At 39.0% G+C, this 16,953-nt stretch overlaps 1 protein-coding gene across 1 annotated transcript in view; it reads left to right on the top strand.

The window, feature by feature from the left end:
- Positions 1-16,953, top strand: part of Slc26a7 (solute carrier family 26 member 7) — a 114,675-nt gene that overhangs the window by 44,370 nt on the left and 53,352 nt on the right. Inside the window, exon 4 of the mRNA XM_035439968.1 lies at positions 8,581-8,745. Within this exon, the coding sequence (XP_035295859.1) occupies positions 8,581-8,745 (165 nt within the window). The remainder of the gene's footprint in view (positions 1-8,580; positions 8,746-16,953) is intronic.

The following is a 16,953-nucleotide window of genomic DNA, read 5'->3' as shown; positions in this document are numbered from 1 at the left end:
TGGTCTGTCCTTGGGGTTCTGACAGGATAGGCTCTCAGCTGCAGACACTAAGAGCACCACCTGTGCACATTCACTACGTTCCCTTTTAAAAGGGCCCTGCTCACCTCCCATCCTCCTCTCTCTTTCTCTGCCTCTCTCTGTATGTTCCCCCCTCTCTTCCGCCTCTTTCCTCTCTTTTGCTGCACCTGTCCCCAGAGGCCCATCTCCCCACCTCCACTTTCACCCTTTAAAATTTTTTAAAATATAAATTAAACAATCTTATCTTACATACCAATCCCAGTTTTCTCTCTTTCCCATCCTCCCACTCCCCCACCATCTTCCTATTCCACCTCCCATTCACTCTTTAAGAGGGTGAGGTCTTCCATGGGGGATCATCAATGTCTGTCACATCATCTGGGGCCGGACGGACGCCCTCCCCCATATATCTAGGCTGAGAGAGTAGCCCTCCATAGGGAATGGGATCCAGAAATCCAGTTCATTCGCTAGGGATAAATACCAGTTCCACTGCTAGTGGCCCCATAGACTGCCCAAGATCCCCAACTGATACCTGCGTTCAGAGGACTTTCAGTCTTACGAATGTTCCCCAGCTGTCAGTCAGGGGTCTGTGAACTCCCACTTGCTCAGGTCAGCTGTTCTGTGGGTTTCCCCAGCATGTTCTTGACCCCTTTGCTCATCACTTCTCCCTCTCTACAACTGGACCACAGGAGTTTGGCTCAGTGCTTAGCTGTGAATCTCTGCTTCTGCTTCCATCAGCTACTGGATGGCTTTTAAGGTAATCATCAATCTCATTATAGGGGAAAGGCATTTAAGGTTGCCTCTCCACTATTCTTAATTGGGGTCATCCTTGTGGATTCCTGTGAATTTCCCTAATGCCATGTTTCTCGTTAACCCCATAACAGCTCTCTCTACCAAAGTATCTCTTTCCTTGCTCTCCTTCTTTGTCCCTCCCCCAACTCGACCTTCCTGATCCCTCATGTTTTCCTCCCCCTTCCCTTCTTCCCTCCACTCTTTCCTGCCTTCCTTCCCCCCTCTCCATGCTCCCAACCCAGCAATTCTACTCTTCCACATATACCCAAAGGATGCACACTCATGCCACAAGGACATCTGTTCAACTATGTTCATAGCAGCACTATTTGTAATAGCCAGAAACTGGAAGCAACCTAGATGCCCCTCAACTGAGGATGGATAAAGAAAATGTGATACATTTAAATATTAGAGTACTACTCAGTGGTAATAAAAAACAATGGAATCTTGAAATTCACAGGCAAATGGATGGAACTAGAAGAAACCATTCTGAACGAGGTAACCCAATCACAAAAAGACAAACATGGTATGTACTCACTCATATGCGGATATTAGATATAGAGTAAAGGATTACCAGCCTACAATCCACAACCCTAGAGAATTTAGGAAACAAGGAGGACCCTAAGAGAGAGAGAGATACATGGTCTTCTGAGAAGGGGAAGGGGGCAAAATCACTTTCCCCTTTTTATGATCTTTTTCCCTATTCAAAACTCCCTCTGCTTAAACCCTGTTGCATGGCGTCTTTCTTTCTTGAGTCACTTTTCTTAAATTACAACAGAGATGGCATAGTAGAATCTGTATTACAGTCTATATTCTTATAACTGCTATCCTGTACAGCTTATAGTCTTATTTATTTTTTGAGACAAGGTCTCACTGTGTAGCTCAGGCTGTCTTTGAACTCACTGTGTTGACTTGGTCTGCCCATTCTTGAGACTGAAGCTGTGTATTACCAGGCCCAGCTTTCTAAGCTGATATTGAGAAGGGAAAGAGGGAAAGACAAGCCACCATCTTCTGGTCCAGCTCTGCTCTTTCTCTTTCCAATATGTCACTTCCTGTACAGTCCCAGCAGCCAGTGCTCCAGGCTCACACTCTGAGGTGAGTGGAAATCTGGGTTCCATGATTGCTCAGTGGATTGGTAAATGTCTTTGTCCAGCCACATGTAGGGCTTTTCCCTCTGTTACTGGATGTGGTTATGTAACTCTGTGTTCCCATAAAGCACTGCTCTTTCCTTTCCTTCTGAGGCCCCTTGATACCAGAAAACAGTATTTGTATGTTTGTCTTCTTCATCCACTGTGGGCCTCTGTGGAAATAGATTGTTTACTTCCTTAATTCCAGCAGCTGGTACTTTATAATCATAAGTTAAAGAAATTAAAGTGGGAAAAGGTCAATTAAATGTTAGTGGCTTCACTATGTTAAATAATCAAAATTAAATGAAGATTTTTTTTTTACCTTTTCAGAATTGCCCTTATATTTTGCCTCCTTCTATTTTAAAATAAAGGACAGGAAATCATTCTTTATCTTTAAATTGTACAGCAGTCTTTATTGAAGGAGGTTAACAAAGCTTTGACTTTTCTAAGTTGGTCATATATTCTATTAGATCCATTCTGATCAAATATATCAGTTTAGTCAGCAGAATCTCCTACTTCTGTTCACAATTATTCCAATACACAATGGAAATTCAGAATACAACTACACTACCCTCAACTCTGTATACTCCAGTGTCTCTTAATAAATGGTGCCTCCATCATTCCAGTTGCTCTCCATGTTGTCCTTTGGCTAGAGTAGAAAGGAAAGCACAAAAGCCAAACAGCACATCCCATTTCACTTAGTTTTGTCATGAAAGTTCTGACAACCAAATATATTATGGCATACTCTTAAACAATGCAATTGTAATAGAAAAATTCTCAAGGCAAGTGAACTTCTGATATATTCTGTGGCACAGCAAAGTCAAACCATGTTTGCCAAACATATGCCGAGTTTGCCTGTGGGGTAATTAAGAACATCTTTCTGTTATCCTCTCTCTTTCTCTAGAGTTTAGCAGGTGTGTCTTCCTTACTCTGGCTATCCCTCTCTTGCTCACCTTTTAAGTGACTGCTTAACATTCTAACATTAGATCAGTTCTACCAAAGTATGACTCTGATGTAGGAGCCAGACCTGCATGAGTCTTGGCAAAATTAGGTGTTTAATAAATGCATGGAAGAGTGATGTCACTTTTTCCTGAGAAAATCCCTTTTAACTGCTTTGAAAGCACTATGTGTTCTGACTTCAACACTTTTTGCTGTGTTTTCTACTATTCCCTCTTGGCTAGTTTTGCTCCTTTTAAGCAAGCAGAGTGTCCTCTCCACATGACCTTGCTGAACTATTGTACATCTATACTCTCAATTTCTGGAATGATTTCTAATTATGTTCTGTCTTGAATGCTTCAAGTGTAACAGGCAATTCACAACCTCTCCTGCAGTATTCGTGTCCACCTCCAGAATCCACTGGCTTCCTTCCTTCCTTCCTCCCTTCCTCCCCTCCTCCCTCCCTCCCCCCTCCCTCCTCCCCGTCCCTCCCTCCCTCTTACTGAGTTGTTTTTATGTGCATGTATCTAGGATTGACCAGGTGGAATTGGACATCCTATGTAGGAGCTTATCCCTGGAGGAAAAAAATTCTCCATCTCTTAGTAGTCAACAGAATTTCTACCATTCACACTGATATACAAGCTGATGTTGTCATTCTTGTGATCTTGTTCAGGCAGCCATATTGTTGATATTTCATGGGTGCATTTTCCTTTTTATGCCTAAGACATTATCTAGCAGCCGGTGTTTTGGAACTCTGGCTCTTGTAATCCTTTTGTCTTTCCTTTAGTGATTTTTCCTGAGCCTTAGGTGTATGAATTGTGTTGCAGATATATCAGTTAGGGTTGGGCACCCTGAAATCCTTATTCTCTGCATTTTGATCAGCTGTGGATTGCTGTAATATTATCTATCTATTACAAAAAAATAAGCCTTTTGGAGGAGAGGTGAGAGCTACACATGCCTGTGGGTGTAGATACGTAATTAGAATACAGTTAGAAATTTTATTGGTTTAAGAAAATATCAGTAGTAGTTTCTCTTCTCAAGTGTTTGTCATCGCTACCTATGAATATCTGATAGCTTTACAGTACTAGGCATGAATTCTCTCCTGTTGATCAGGCTTTAAGTCCAATTAATCAGTTGTCGGTTCCACATGAGATAAAAGTACCAGTACTACCTCATTAGGGATTCTGAGATCACTGTTTTTTGATACTCTATAGTGTCTCAAATTGGCCATTACAGTAATATTTGGAGTGGTCTCACTACCCTACAAAGCCTATGTTTTATTTCTTTGACATTCTTTATTTTGAAGTTGTTGGAAACCAAGATTTACTTACTGTATCTATAGTCTTAGATTTTAAAGGGTGTCATGTAAAGGGAATATTAAATACTACTTATTTTTATTTACAATGCAAATTCAAGATTCACTTATGTCTTTGGACATTTTGCCTTTGATAATTATCTTTTAAACTGAGGATATAATGAAGGTTTTGGTGTTGAATTTTGTAATGCATACCTTCATACATATCCATTTGTTCTTTTTCTCACTCTCAAATCCTATGTCCACACAGAGGATTTTCCACCATGCTTATGTACACTTGGTTGTCCTACTGTCATGAAGAATTTGTTCTTTCCCCTAGCCTGTATATACTGTTTAACAAACACCATAAGGTTTACTAACCTTTTAGGTCCCACCTTCAAAACTTTTCAGACTTTACTTTCTAAACACTTTTGCTCATTTTTTTATGGTCCTAATCCACACTCCTGTTTCCTAGCTTCTTCATTTCACCTTTCCTTATTCAATATTTTGAGGTGTGAGCCATGTATTAAACTCTATAATTTGCAACAATGTTATGCATATATCATACTGGGTATTCCATAAGTTCTCATTGAAAGGGCATGTAAGTGATTTGCCATAGCGATCCAGAACAGCAATACCACCTGAAATGCATGCTGTATCACATTCATATGAACATACAGTTGTTTTCTAGTCAAACTTTAAAAATGTTTGAAGATCACTTGAAAAGAATGGACTGAAATCTGAAATACATTTATTTTATATGGAACTTATGGTTTTTATACAGACATGATCAAATACTACCATGCTAGTCAGAGGTTTTAAGCATTAGCCTAGAACATTGGTATTGAAAATGAAGAAAAGGGAAAACAGAAGAAAGTACTGTCTCCCGCATGTTTGTTATTCCTGCCCAGTGGTCCATGTCAGAAAGAGTTCTTGAGGGACCTGTTGGCCTTCCACTCAAGAATTCTCTCTTCCAAACCCTTGTTTCTTGGTATCAGGATATTTTAAAGACATAGATTTGTGGCCACACAGCACATTACAATAGTTGAGACTGTGGTGTTTGAAAAGAGGGTAGGCCCTTGCATCTGATTTCTATGGCTTACTAGAGTCCAATGTTTTTAGTATTTGAAATTGTTGGGCTCTTTTGATACCCTAGATTTGTCCTGGACCTTTCAGTTCGGAAGCTTAGATTGTGGAAATGACCAAGCTGTTAGTGGAAGTTCATGGTTTAGGCAGTTACAGTTAGTGGCCACTGCCAATTTCTCAGACATGGCAAGTCATCAACCCATCCAAAGAGACATTGTAATTTAGGAAATAAAGCAAAAGCAGAAGTTGAAATTGTGATGGTCCCTGCAAAGCCTTTTAAGAGATTACTTCTTCCCTGGCAGTGGCACCATGGCCTTACCCAGGGGCATGAACTGGCTTTTTGGAGCCCATTCCCAATGGTGGGATACCTTACTCAGTCTTGATGGGGGGGGCAGGGGCTTGTTCCTGTCTCACCTTGTATGCCAGATTTTGTTGACTCCTCAAGGAAAGCCTTCCCTATAAGGAGTGGATGAGAGTGATAAAGGTGGAGGTGGGGTGCAGGAGAAGGGGAGTGAGGGGAACTGGGGTTTTTATGTAAAATAAAAAAACATATATGTATGTATGTATGTATGTATGTATGTATGTATGTATTTTGGGAGAAGGGTTTCTCTGTGGCTTTGGAAGCTGTCCTGGAAGTAGCTCTTGTAGACCACACTGGTCTTGTACTCACAGAGATCTGCCTGCCTCTGCTTCCTGAGTGCTGGGATTAAAGGAGTGCGCCACCGCCACCTGGCAAAAACTATATCTTTAAAACAATGATTAGCTCCTAGTCACACAGGTAGGAACTTCCCAACCCTCCGCAATACATACATAGTATTTTATTTATGTGAATAGCATCCAGAGTTTTAAATATGTGAACTACATGTATGGTTCATTTAGATATAATGAAGACTCAGCTCTGGTGTTCTTTGTAATTTTGTAACATGCTCATTTCATCATCATGACCTCCAAGAGTTAATACCATAAATGGGAATTCATGATCTTGCTTATGGAGAGATAATTGGGAATTCTTGGTTCAGTGTTTTTCTAGATTGTGTTTGCAGAAGGAAATCAAAAGACTGTGTCAAGAGAGGCCACAAAGATCACCGTGTTCCTTTAATACCCGTAAGCTTAGTTGCATTGGAATTTCCAGCAGGGTCTTGTTTCTACTTTCCAAACTAACATAAGGCTTCTGACACAAAGCATATTAACAGAAGCCACAGCCTTCTCTTCCTGTGTTGGCAGTGAAAGTTGCCTGGTTTCTGTGTTAATGCCCTCATTCTTCTCTTATCACACATTGAATGAAAGGTGGCTGCTAAGCTGCAACAATTCAAATGCAACCCTTTCTGCACGCACATTCTTTCAAGGCTTCCAGAGTTGAAAAATATGATGTGGCCATGTCTGCGTTTTCAAAACCAATAGCTAGTTTCCCATAGAGTAGATATGTAAAATACTCCACGACATCTTTCTCTATTACCCATCCTGCATGATTTACAGACTTCAAAGCATTCTTGTGTATCATTTCACATTCACCTTACTGGAGCCCTAAAGGATGAACAGGACACACGTCACTCTCATAATTTATGGATGATGATCCAGTTCAAAGAATTGCAGTAGGTTTTCTATAGCATTTAGGATGAGGGAGAAAACAGGATCATAAAGCTAATGTTCCAGATTCTGCCCAGGAAACTCTACTTAATAGGAGAGCGTTATTGCTGGCAGCCAAACATGCATTGAGATGTTATCACAATATAGATGTCACACATTTTGCAATTTATGTTCTGGTGGTAGCAGATAACATTTTGAACTTCTATGTCTCAATATTAACCTCTTGATTGCAGGAAATTTCTCTGCTAGTCTTCCCTCTGGTTTCTTCTTAATCTTGTTTTCCAACAGGAATTTTAAAACTTGACCTACATTCTATCATTAAAATATTACCTATTTCTTTTTTTCTGGAAGGGATATTCACAAATATAATTCAGTGTTACATTCAAACTAATATTATTTTTTACTGATCCTGTGACTGGGTTTACATGGTCAAAGATCTTTTTAAAGCTACCTTGTTAATTCCTCCAGCAAAAGATATGATCCTAGAAATTGCAGGAGTGTGTTTTTTGCCTTCTGAACTTAGGTTGAAATGGAGGATGATGCTGGCAGTCATAGTGATTTCTATAAAGTCCTCTTATTAACACACATCCATACTCTGTCTCTATCTGTGTTCTTCATCTCTATCTGTATCCTTGTCTCTGCCTGTATTCCCTGTCTGTGGTGGTTTGAATGTAATTGGCTCTTAGATGCTCATAGAGAGTGGCACTATTAGGAGGTGTGGCTTTGTTGGAGTAGGTGTGGCCTGGTTGGAGGAAGTATGCCATTGTGGGGGTGGGCTTTGAGGTCTCACATATGCTTAAGCCATGCCTAGTGTCTCAGACCATTTCCTGTTTTCTGCTGATCAAGATGTAGGTCTCTCAGCTTCAGCACCTTCTCTGCCTTTGTGCCACCATGATGATAATGAACTAAACCTCTGAAACTGTCAGCCACCCCATTAAATATTTTCCTATATAAGAGTTACTATCCCAGGATAAGCTCCAAAGCTACACAGAGAAACCTGTCTTGAAAAACAAAACAAAAAAAACAATAAGAATTACTATCGTCATGTGTCTCTTCACAGCACTAGAAACCCTAACTAAGATACTGTCTCTATCTGTATTCCCATCTGTATTGTCTGTCTCTATCTGGACCCCCACCTTCAGAAAGATCTGCTGTCTTCTTAGTAAACACTAGCCTTTTAGAATGGTGTCCCAGGGCATTGTGTCAGGCTTTGCTCCCACTTTTCAGAAGCTCAGCTAAAAAGTTCTTTCCTTAATGTCTTTGAAGTTATACATTTACTGGGTATCAAGTAGTGAGTCATGATTCTTTTTGGCATTTTAAAAATTACATATGTTAATGCAAATTTAATTTTTTCCACAGAGATCCACATGTTGATCTAGTCTTTCTCTTGGCCTTTGAAGGAAACCATTTCCTAATTTTGCAGTGCAAACAGAATGTTTTATTGCATTCTTTCAGTATTATGAACTCCAGTAGGAATTAACACAGAAGCCTGGTCAACACTGATGTCCAGATTCCCAGCATCACAATAAGGAAAAGAAAAAGAATGGTCTATATTGAGAAGGCAGAAACTATTGGGTTAATTTTAATGAAACCATGCATACTGTACTTAGGAAAATTTAGGACACTTCTCAACCTTGTAATATTCTCAAAAACACAGAAATACTAAATGTGTCTGACATTTCACCTTTTTATGAACCTTAAGGATGTCACCTGAATGTGATGCCCAACTCTCCTCTATCCTTTTAGATGGTTATGTTTGTGCTGCAGCTGGGCAGTGCCACGTTCCTAGTTACAGAGCCTGTGATCAGCGCCATGACCACGGGGGCCGCCACCCATGTTGTGACTTCACAAGTCAAGTATCTCTTGGGAATAAAAATGCCATATATATCTGGACCACTGGGATTCTTTTATGTAAGTTTTACAAGTGTCTCTGTTTGTATAATTTGAGTGCATGTTTCACACAATTGAATTTAGCTTATGGCCGTACTGAATAATTCTTGTACCACAGAAACTTGGGTTTACATGAAATATAGGATGTTGTAAATGTGATTAGTGTATGAAACTTGTTTAATGAGTATAATCTACTGATTTTGGAAATCATTCCTTATAGTGAATGACTGAGTATAAGTTGGGTGACTGATGAGAAGTGGCTGTGTATTTTGTGAGTCAGATCTACTGCCAAGTTCTAATGAAATCCATCTACCAGGCTTTGATCCACTAACAACAGCACACTCTATCACATTCTTTCAGAATTGTGAACTCCAGTAGGGATCAAAACAGAAGTGTAGTTGGTATTGGTGACTGGAGCCCAGTAGCAGACAATCAGCTATTAAAAGCCCCCTGAACTTGAGAGAATGACTGACCAGTTTCAACATATTTCTATAATAGCATTCCATTGCTCCTGCTTTCTTTGGAGACTTGACTTAAGATCCATGACTACTTAGGACTTTACATTCAGTTTGAACTTTATAACAACAACAGCAGCAACAACAAAATATTCAAGAAATGAACTTAGTAGCAAAGAAACTTCACTTTACTCGATTTTATGCGTTACTGTATGCTAAGTAGTATTAATATTTATAGCAAGAGTTGTGTCACCCTTAATCTTGAAGCTAATTGTCTAACTAGCAGCCAGATATATGGAAGTACAATAACGTGCTGGTCTCATTTCTGTTTTGGAGGTTATCACTGGTGTGTATTAATTTCCCATGCTGCATCAGGGATTCACTTCATTTGCATATCATTATCTGCATTATACTATTGACTTTCTTCTTTTTTATTTTTCTCATGTGTGTGGGCACACCTGTGGAGACATGTACGTGGAGGCTGACCGATGCTGACTTCAGTAGTTTTCCATCTTTTAACTTACTCATTTGGACAGGGTATCTCGCTGAACCACCTCATGAACATGGCTAATTTAGCTATTCAGTTTGCTCTGGAAATCCTTTCTCTGTATTCTAAACATTGGAATTACAAGCAGACCCCCTTGACTACCTGGCAGTTACACTGTTTAGGGATCTGAATGTCAGTCTTCATGCTTGCATGGCTAGCACTTTAACTTCTGAGCCATCTCCTAAACCCTAGTAATTGCTTATTTAATACAGATTTCAAGTTTTTGAATTACTCTATCAAGATGGTAAAATATTGTTACCAAATTTATGTCTGGAAATGTCATCATACTGATATTTTACTCCAACTTTATCATTGCCAAGTCTGGTTGTTACTGTTTTTAACAAGTACCAAATACCTGTGGAGTGGGCTATCAAGTCCTTTGGGCAGATGTTAAGAAGTGGGATAGCTGTGCCATAGGAAGATAGAAAAAGGAGATATGTAGTAATTATAGTATAGTCTCCAAAATCAAAGTTAAAAGATTCTAAACAGAGTGCATTCATATATGGAATTCTCAGAGTTAATAAAAAGCACTATTTTTTAAAGTGTGAGGATAAGAGAGATATGCAGAATTCTCCTAATGGCATTGTATACTTGTAGTGTTTGGGACATGTGCCCAATACTAGCGAGAAGAGGGTCTGAAGCCTTGCCCCCCTGAAACTCTTTTGTTAATATGCCAAACAGAAATGACCAAACACATACAAACACAAATTTGAATAAAATGTTATGAAGTTAAAAATTACCAGCTTGGTATTTGAAAAAAAAATCCATTGTCTTAATATCCCTTTATCTGCTTCAGTGGTAAAAGTAATAAAGGCACAGTAATTGGTGGTATGGTGTTGCAAGTTCGTTCTGAAGTTTTGTTGCTTAGGTAATATCTTGCTCAGTGATTCATTCATTGCAAGAAAGCTTAAAATCAAAACAAGAAAACTGGAGCTGTGCCTGGAAGTAACATAATTCCATGCTCCAACTCAAATAAAAACAGACCAAAGTAGCTGTAAGCCATCAGATGACTGGCTGAAAGTTAAGACCTTTGGTGACACCCAGTCTACAGGACAGAACACAAGTGGAGAAGATTCTGCCGTGACCTGCCTGGGAATGGTGTATTAATCTGCACATGTGCAAAGCAGAAAACACACATGGGTTAGAACTGGACACTTTATTTGGTCATATCTGTATAAATAGATGATCCAATGTTTTCAGGAGTGTGTTAAAAAAAAGGCCACACTGACTTGGGAATGACACCCCCCCCCCCACACACACACTTGTTACTGCATGGACGTGCTCCCTGAAGTATTATATATGTGATTTTCTCTCTCACATTTTTGTTTTCTTGTGAGGTGAACTACAGGTTACTTTAGCTTATCTAGATCAAATACCGTGGGACCGTTGAAGATCCTTTGTAAGATCTCACACTGAAACTGAATCAGATTTATGCATGCTTAGATTGCAGATTTTAAATTCATATTACTCACCTACTGGAAGATGCAGTGCTTTGTTCTGATGGAAATTTTTTAAAAATGTTACTCTCGATGCCCTGTCAGAGGACCTTGGGCTCTTAGGTTCTTTGGCAGTGACTGTTCTTTGTTCTTTGTCAGTGTGATAACCCTTCTGTATCAAAAATCATAGGGATTTCAGGCATGAATGCCACAAACTAATAATCCCAACCCTTGAGAGGCCAAGGAAGGAAAAAAAGTGAAATGTATAGTGAGTTACTGACTTGCTTGAACTACACAGTGAATTACCAGCCAACCCATATGTGTAGTGTGATTTTGTCTATAAAAGGAAATGTAGTAAGTTGAGTAATTAGTTGAAAATGAAGCCATTCATGATGGATAGTTGAAAACTAGTTTTAGTACAGTTCAGCTGAGAGAATCTAGTCATGAGAATGTAAATCAGAACTTGTTCCTGCTTATTTAAGTCAGACCTAAAAGAGGACCTGAACTCAGTGATGCAATACAGAGAACATGAAATCATTCAAGGCCTTGGCCATATGGTCAAAGCACTTGGAGGAAGGTCAATGAACATAATTTGGGGTTTTTGTTTTCTGACTGCTTCCTTCTGAGTTTTCAGCATTCTTATATCCTGTTTGAAAGCTACCGAGGCTGTGGAGAGAAAAAGAACACACCACTGATATGCTTTGTCACACAAATTAATGTATAGAATATTCTATAAACTTGAATAATGAGACTGTCTTAATAGTCTGGGATATTGGCTTTTATTTTTAAAAATAAAGTTTAGCTTGTATGTCCTCTAAATTCATTCCAGTAGCATTGCTCTTTCCCGTTAATTTTGAGAGAAAACAGTCTTTCGTTCTGTTCCTCTGGTCTGCAGTAGACACCATTTCCCCATGGTTACAAATATGGTGTCCCCAGTCCCTCCTTCCTTAGGGATGCTGATCTGTGCAATAAAGAAAGACCTGTTATCTAATTTGAATTGATAACCTCTCCGTCCATTGGCTTCTCTGGGCTTAAAAATGTACTTGGCTCAGTGGAACACTTTTAGCAGATAATTTAAATCAGATCCACGAAGTGGTATAACATTAGGTTTATTCTCTTGGATTATAGAAAGGCCTTCCAATTGTTTTGAGGGATAGGCATTACTATAGTTTGGATGTGAGATGTGTCCCAAGGGGCTGGGCATGTTCCCCAGCCTTATGGAAAGTAGTAGCATCTTTAAAAAGTGGGGCCTAGTGGGAGGGGACTAGTTTCTCTTTTTCTTCTAGGCCATGAAATGAACAGCTTTGCCCACTGCCATAACTTGTTGCCTTTGCTACAGACTCGTAAGCAAAGGGACCAAATAAACATGGACTGAAGCATCTGGAACTATGAACTGAGAGAAACCTTTGCTATTTCTAATTTGACTGTCTCAGGCAAATTGTGAAGATGGCACAACACAAATTCCAGCTAAGCACATCTGGCCACTCTGACTTGTAGCTGAAAGTTAACAAGTTTGGTCATGGGAGCAGAGGTTCTAAGTCTTACTTGCTAAATTCTGACCTCCAAGAATTTAAAGGTTCCCCATATTTATAAGAAACATTAGAATAACTCTCACACCTTCTGTGTTAGTCAGGATTCTTCTGAGGAATAGAACTGATAGAATGAAAAAATGTGAATCCATTTATATCCATGTGGGTTTCTATTGCTGTGAAGACACCATGACCACAACAACTCTAATCAAGGAAAAAATAAATTTAACTGAGGTGGCTTACAGTTTGGGAGGTTTAGTCCATTATCATCATGGCAGGACATGGTACTGGAGAAGGAGTTGAGAGTTTTACATCTTGATCTGCAGGCAACAGGAAGTGAACTGAGTCACTGTGAATGTAGCTTGAGCACAGGAAACCTCAAAGCCCACCCCCATAGTAGCACAGTTTCTCCAACAAGGTCGCACCTATTTGAACAAAACCATACCTCCTAATAGTGACATTCTCTTTGGGGGGGGGTCACTCTTTTAAGCCACCATAGTACACAGACACACACACACACACACACACACACACACACACACACACACACACACACACACACACACACACACACGGGTTTGTGGTCCAGCTAGACCAACAACCAAAAGGCCAATAATCCCATATTGTTCAATCCATGAGGCTGTATATCTTAGCTGGTCTTCATTCTACATTGTAATCTTGAAGAAATAGGCTCTTTTGACAGTAAAAGAATGCCCTTGCATCAGGATAGATGAGCTTGGCAGCAAGAGTGGGGTTAAGCAGGGACAAAGCAAAAGTTTCCTTCTTCTTTGCCTTTTTTTTTTGTGTGTGTGTAGGCTGGCAACCAGAAGGTGTGGCCAGATTTAATGGGGGTCTTTTCTACCCAAGTGATCCAATCAAGACAGTCCCTCCTAGGTATGATCAGCTGCTTGGGGTTTTATTGATTCCAGATGGGTGCAGTCAAGTTGACAACCCTGATCAGCCATTACACCCTTATGGTTTTAAAAAGAATTGATAAAATTAGGTCTAATTTGTCCACTTACTATTTTTCTTCCTCATTTCCTTTGTGCCCAACTCTGCCTTTCTCTTGGTTCAAATTTTTAACTACATTATACTGCTTGAGAAATTTTCTTCCTTGAGTAAACATAGTTATTTTGTAGTGACTTTGAAGAACTTTGTAATACATTCTTCAGTTATTTGGAGGGTAAAAAAATTAACTTTTGTTCTGAGTTAACCTTTAGTTTTTGTGATTTTAATAGGGTCAGACTAACTAATTAGTCTGTTTATTTTCTATTTTTTCATAGAACTGTCAGTGGGTTTTGGATATGTTAGAATTCAAGAAACCCAAATTCAGATCCTAGGTACAACTAGGGACTGAACAAATGATCTGGTGTCTTTAAACTCTAGCTGCCACTTTTGTTAACTGATGACAATTATACACTGAGGGGATAATTTAAAAAAAGACTGGAACATAGCTATTTAATAAATGCCAGCCACTGTCTTCTTTTTGGTGATGAATAGGTATAAAAAGTCCAGATTCTTCGCACTTCTGGTTGAATAAAAGTACCAATACTTTTCTTCCCTAAAAGACTTTTAGTGAGATGCACGCAATGAAACAATAAAATAAATTCTAAGGTCTCTTTGCAGTTTAAAAATCACAGTGAACTGAAGATTTATAAACCTTGAAAGTAAATAGTTCTGCTTTTAGTGAGAGCTCATCGTGAGACTTGAAGAAGTCTCTTTTAATTTATATTTACAAATTTTCCGTTGATTCTGCTCTAAATCTCCTCAGCCATTATGATGCCACTTAATAAATTATGTGCTATCCTTTAGTATATTTAAGATCAAACAGTAATAGTCATGTTAGAAAGTTCATTGTCTTAGAATTGAGGCTCAACAGATAAAGTGCTCTGTGATCATTCTGCAGAGCCAGGTATTTGATTCATATGTTAGCTGGTTCTCCAAACACATTACAGAAAACATTAGTTCTTTAGAATGAAAAATACTTTTTAAAAACTGAGAGATGATGAAGTATGTCTTACTAGAAAGGGTGTTTTCCCCAAAGGGCATAATAAAAATGACAGAAATTCCTCGTTCATATTTGCACATGTGGATTTCCTTGAGAAGGCGCCAGTATTGAGCCTGCAGCAGCCTATGAGAAATTTGGCCAAGTTAAACTTCACTGGCCTGGCTTTACATGAGCACTGTTCTAAACATTTATGCACAGTTCTGTGCATTAAACGCAGGAGAGAAGGTGAACTTGGCAATATTTCCAATGGCCTTTCTTGGAAGTTTTTACTTCCAGCCTTACAAATGCAGACTTCCCAAAATGGAAAACAGTTTCATGTATATCTATATCCTGAAGTACAAGCACAACGCTTCTCTGATTTGCTGTCCACAGACTGCAAAAGCAAAAACCAAGAATGTTAATAAAGTGGAATCGAAACGTCAGAAGGAAATCAGAGCCAACAAAACATTTTCTTTTATAGAGAATGAGATCACAGCTAAGTATGTACAAATGAAGTTTATATTTGGAGAACAAATCTACTTAAAGACATATGCCCTCTGGGACTCCAAATCAAGAATATACTTTGGTAGCTTATGAAGGGGTCCCCTTTTCTCTGAAGATATTGTAACATTTCTGTTGTGAGTTGCATGAATGCCAATATGTTAAAAAATGACAGAACAAGTTGAAAGGAAGAGAAACAGAATGTCCATCCTTAGCATAAATTAATCAGTGCACAGGATGGACACTGTGAATATGGAGCAATTACATGGACGTTTATAACAAAGGTTACATTCAAATTCTAAATCAGAGAGCAAATATTTTTGCAACTCAACCATCTTGGGCTAAGGACTAAGCACCTTCCATCCCCCACAGTTCACTGAAAAATGCCGCACCACAAAACCCAGTGCTCAAGTAACTCAAATTAAGCTTATTTTTCTAAACAAGGGATGGCTGAGTGCCACGTGGGCCGTGGTATGCTTGGTTGAATGTTTGGTTTAAGAGAATTTTATGCCCATGTTGTTTCTAGCTGCTTGAAATACCATGCTTCCCATTCTGGCATGAGATTTCATTTATCCCTTGGAGAAAGAGCAAATGCATTTATTCCCAGCATGAGATACAATTATTGACTAGAAATCTATGTAAAAATGTATAAAATGTTGTTTTTCTGTCCTTTGATGCTTTGCTTATATTAATGAAAATATAGCCTAAGACTGATATTCAATATTTTTCTCTTTTCTTTTGGTATTTGTGTTCACTACTTTGGGGGAAGGAATTATAAGAAGCTTATCAGTGTTGATCTTAAAATATTTAATAATGTAATGGTATGTAGGCAAAGTTGATAGGAGACATTCAAACCTTAGAAACAGGGAAACTTGTTTAAACAGTTGTTTGAGAATGATGAAAGTTGGGCTTTGGGGGATTTGTTGACTTACTAGGAGCTTGGATTCAAATATCATCTGGTTGGAAACAATTGAGGTAGAGGGTCATGTTGGGGCAACTGAAGCTCATAGGTAAATGCACCAATGGTATGATTGTTGCTTTAAGTAAGAATACAACCATCTGGAAATGTTTTTCTGACCTCCATAAAATGATGAAGAAAGTAACATTCATCCTTGATTTCAAAACTACTGGAACAGACATATTCAATAACTTTTTGTTGACAGATCCATATGCATTGAGGATACTGTTGATAAAAACTGTCCTTGTTCTCAATGAGGAGGGATAGGAAGTGGGTGGATACAAATACAAACTGATGAACAAGAATCTCTTGCAGTATTATGAAAGAAAAATGGGCCACTGCTTGATAGCAGTGGTCTGATAGGGTGGCTGGGGAGGAATGTCTACTTAAGGTGGTCATTCACCTCTGTTCTGAAAACATGACTTTCAAGAGAAAGGCAGAGAGACCCAGCCATGGATACAAGCTTGATGGAGGGGCAGATAGAATAGTTCTTTTCTTTATAACCCTTTTAAGGGAAAGTCAGAAATTTTGTGGTTCTTTTCCTCCACTTTTGCACCCTGCCTATGAGACGTATCCTGCAGATGTGCAGACTATTACTAGCTGTAGCAGAGTACTATTAGACATATTCTGCAGGAAAATGTATCCACTGTGAGACCATGGCAGTTACATGATCAAAATGGTTCAATGAGTCACACTTCACAAGACGTTCTCCCCAAAATGTAGTGAACATCCGTATTTCCAGACATGTATTTGTACACAGATCAGGCCAAATGCATTTTCTGACCAAAGTTTACACATGTAATAAGCATGTGTGAA

The sequence above is a fragment of the Cricetulus griseus genome, chromosome 2 (genome assembly GCF_003668045.3).
Source record: "Cricetulus griseus strain 17A/GY chromosome 2, alternate assembly CriGri-PICRH-1.0, whole genome shotgun sequence".
Lineage (NCBI taxonomy): Eukaryota > Metazoa > Chordata > Mammalia > Rodentia > Cricetidae > Cricetulus > Cricetulus griseus.
The sequence above is the reverse complement of the archived record's forward strand: the minus strand, read 5'-3'. Positions and strand labels throughout refer to the sequence as shown.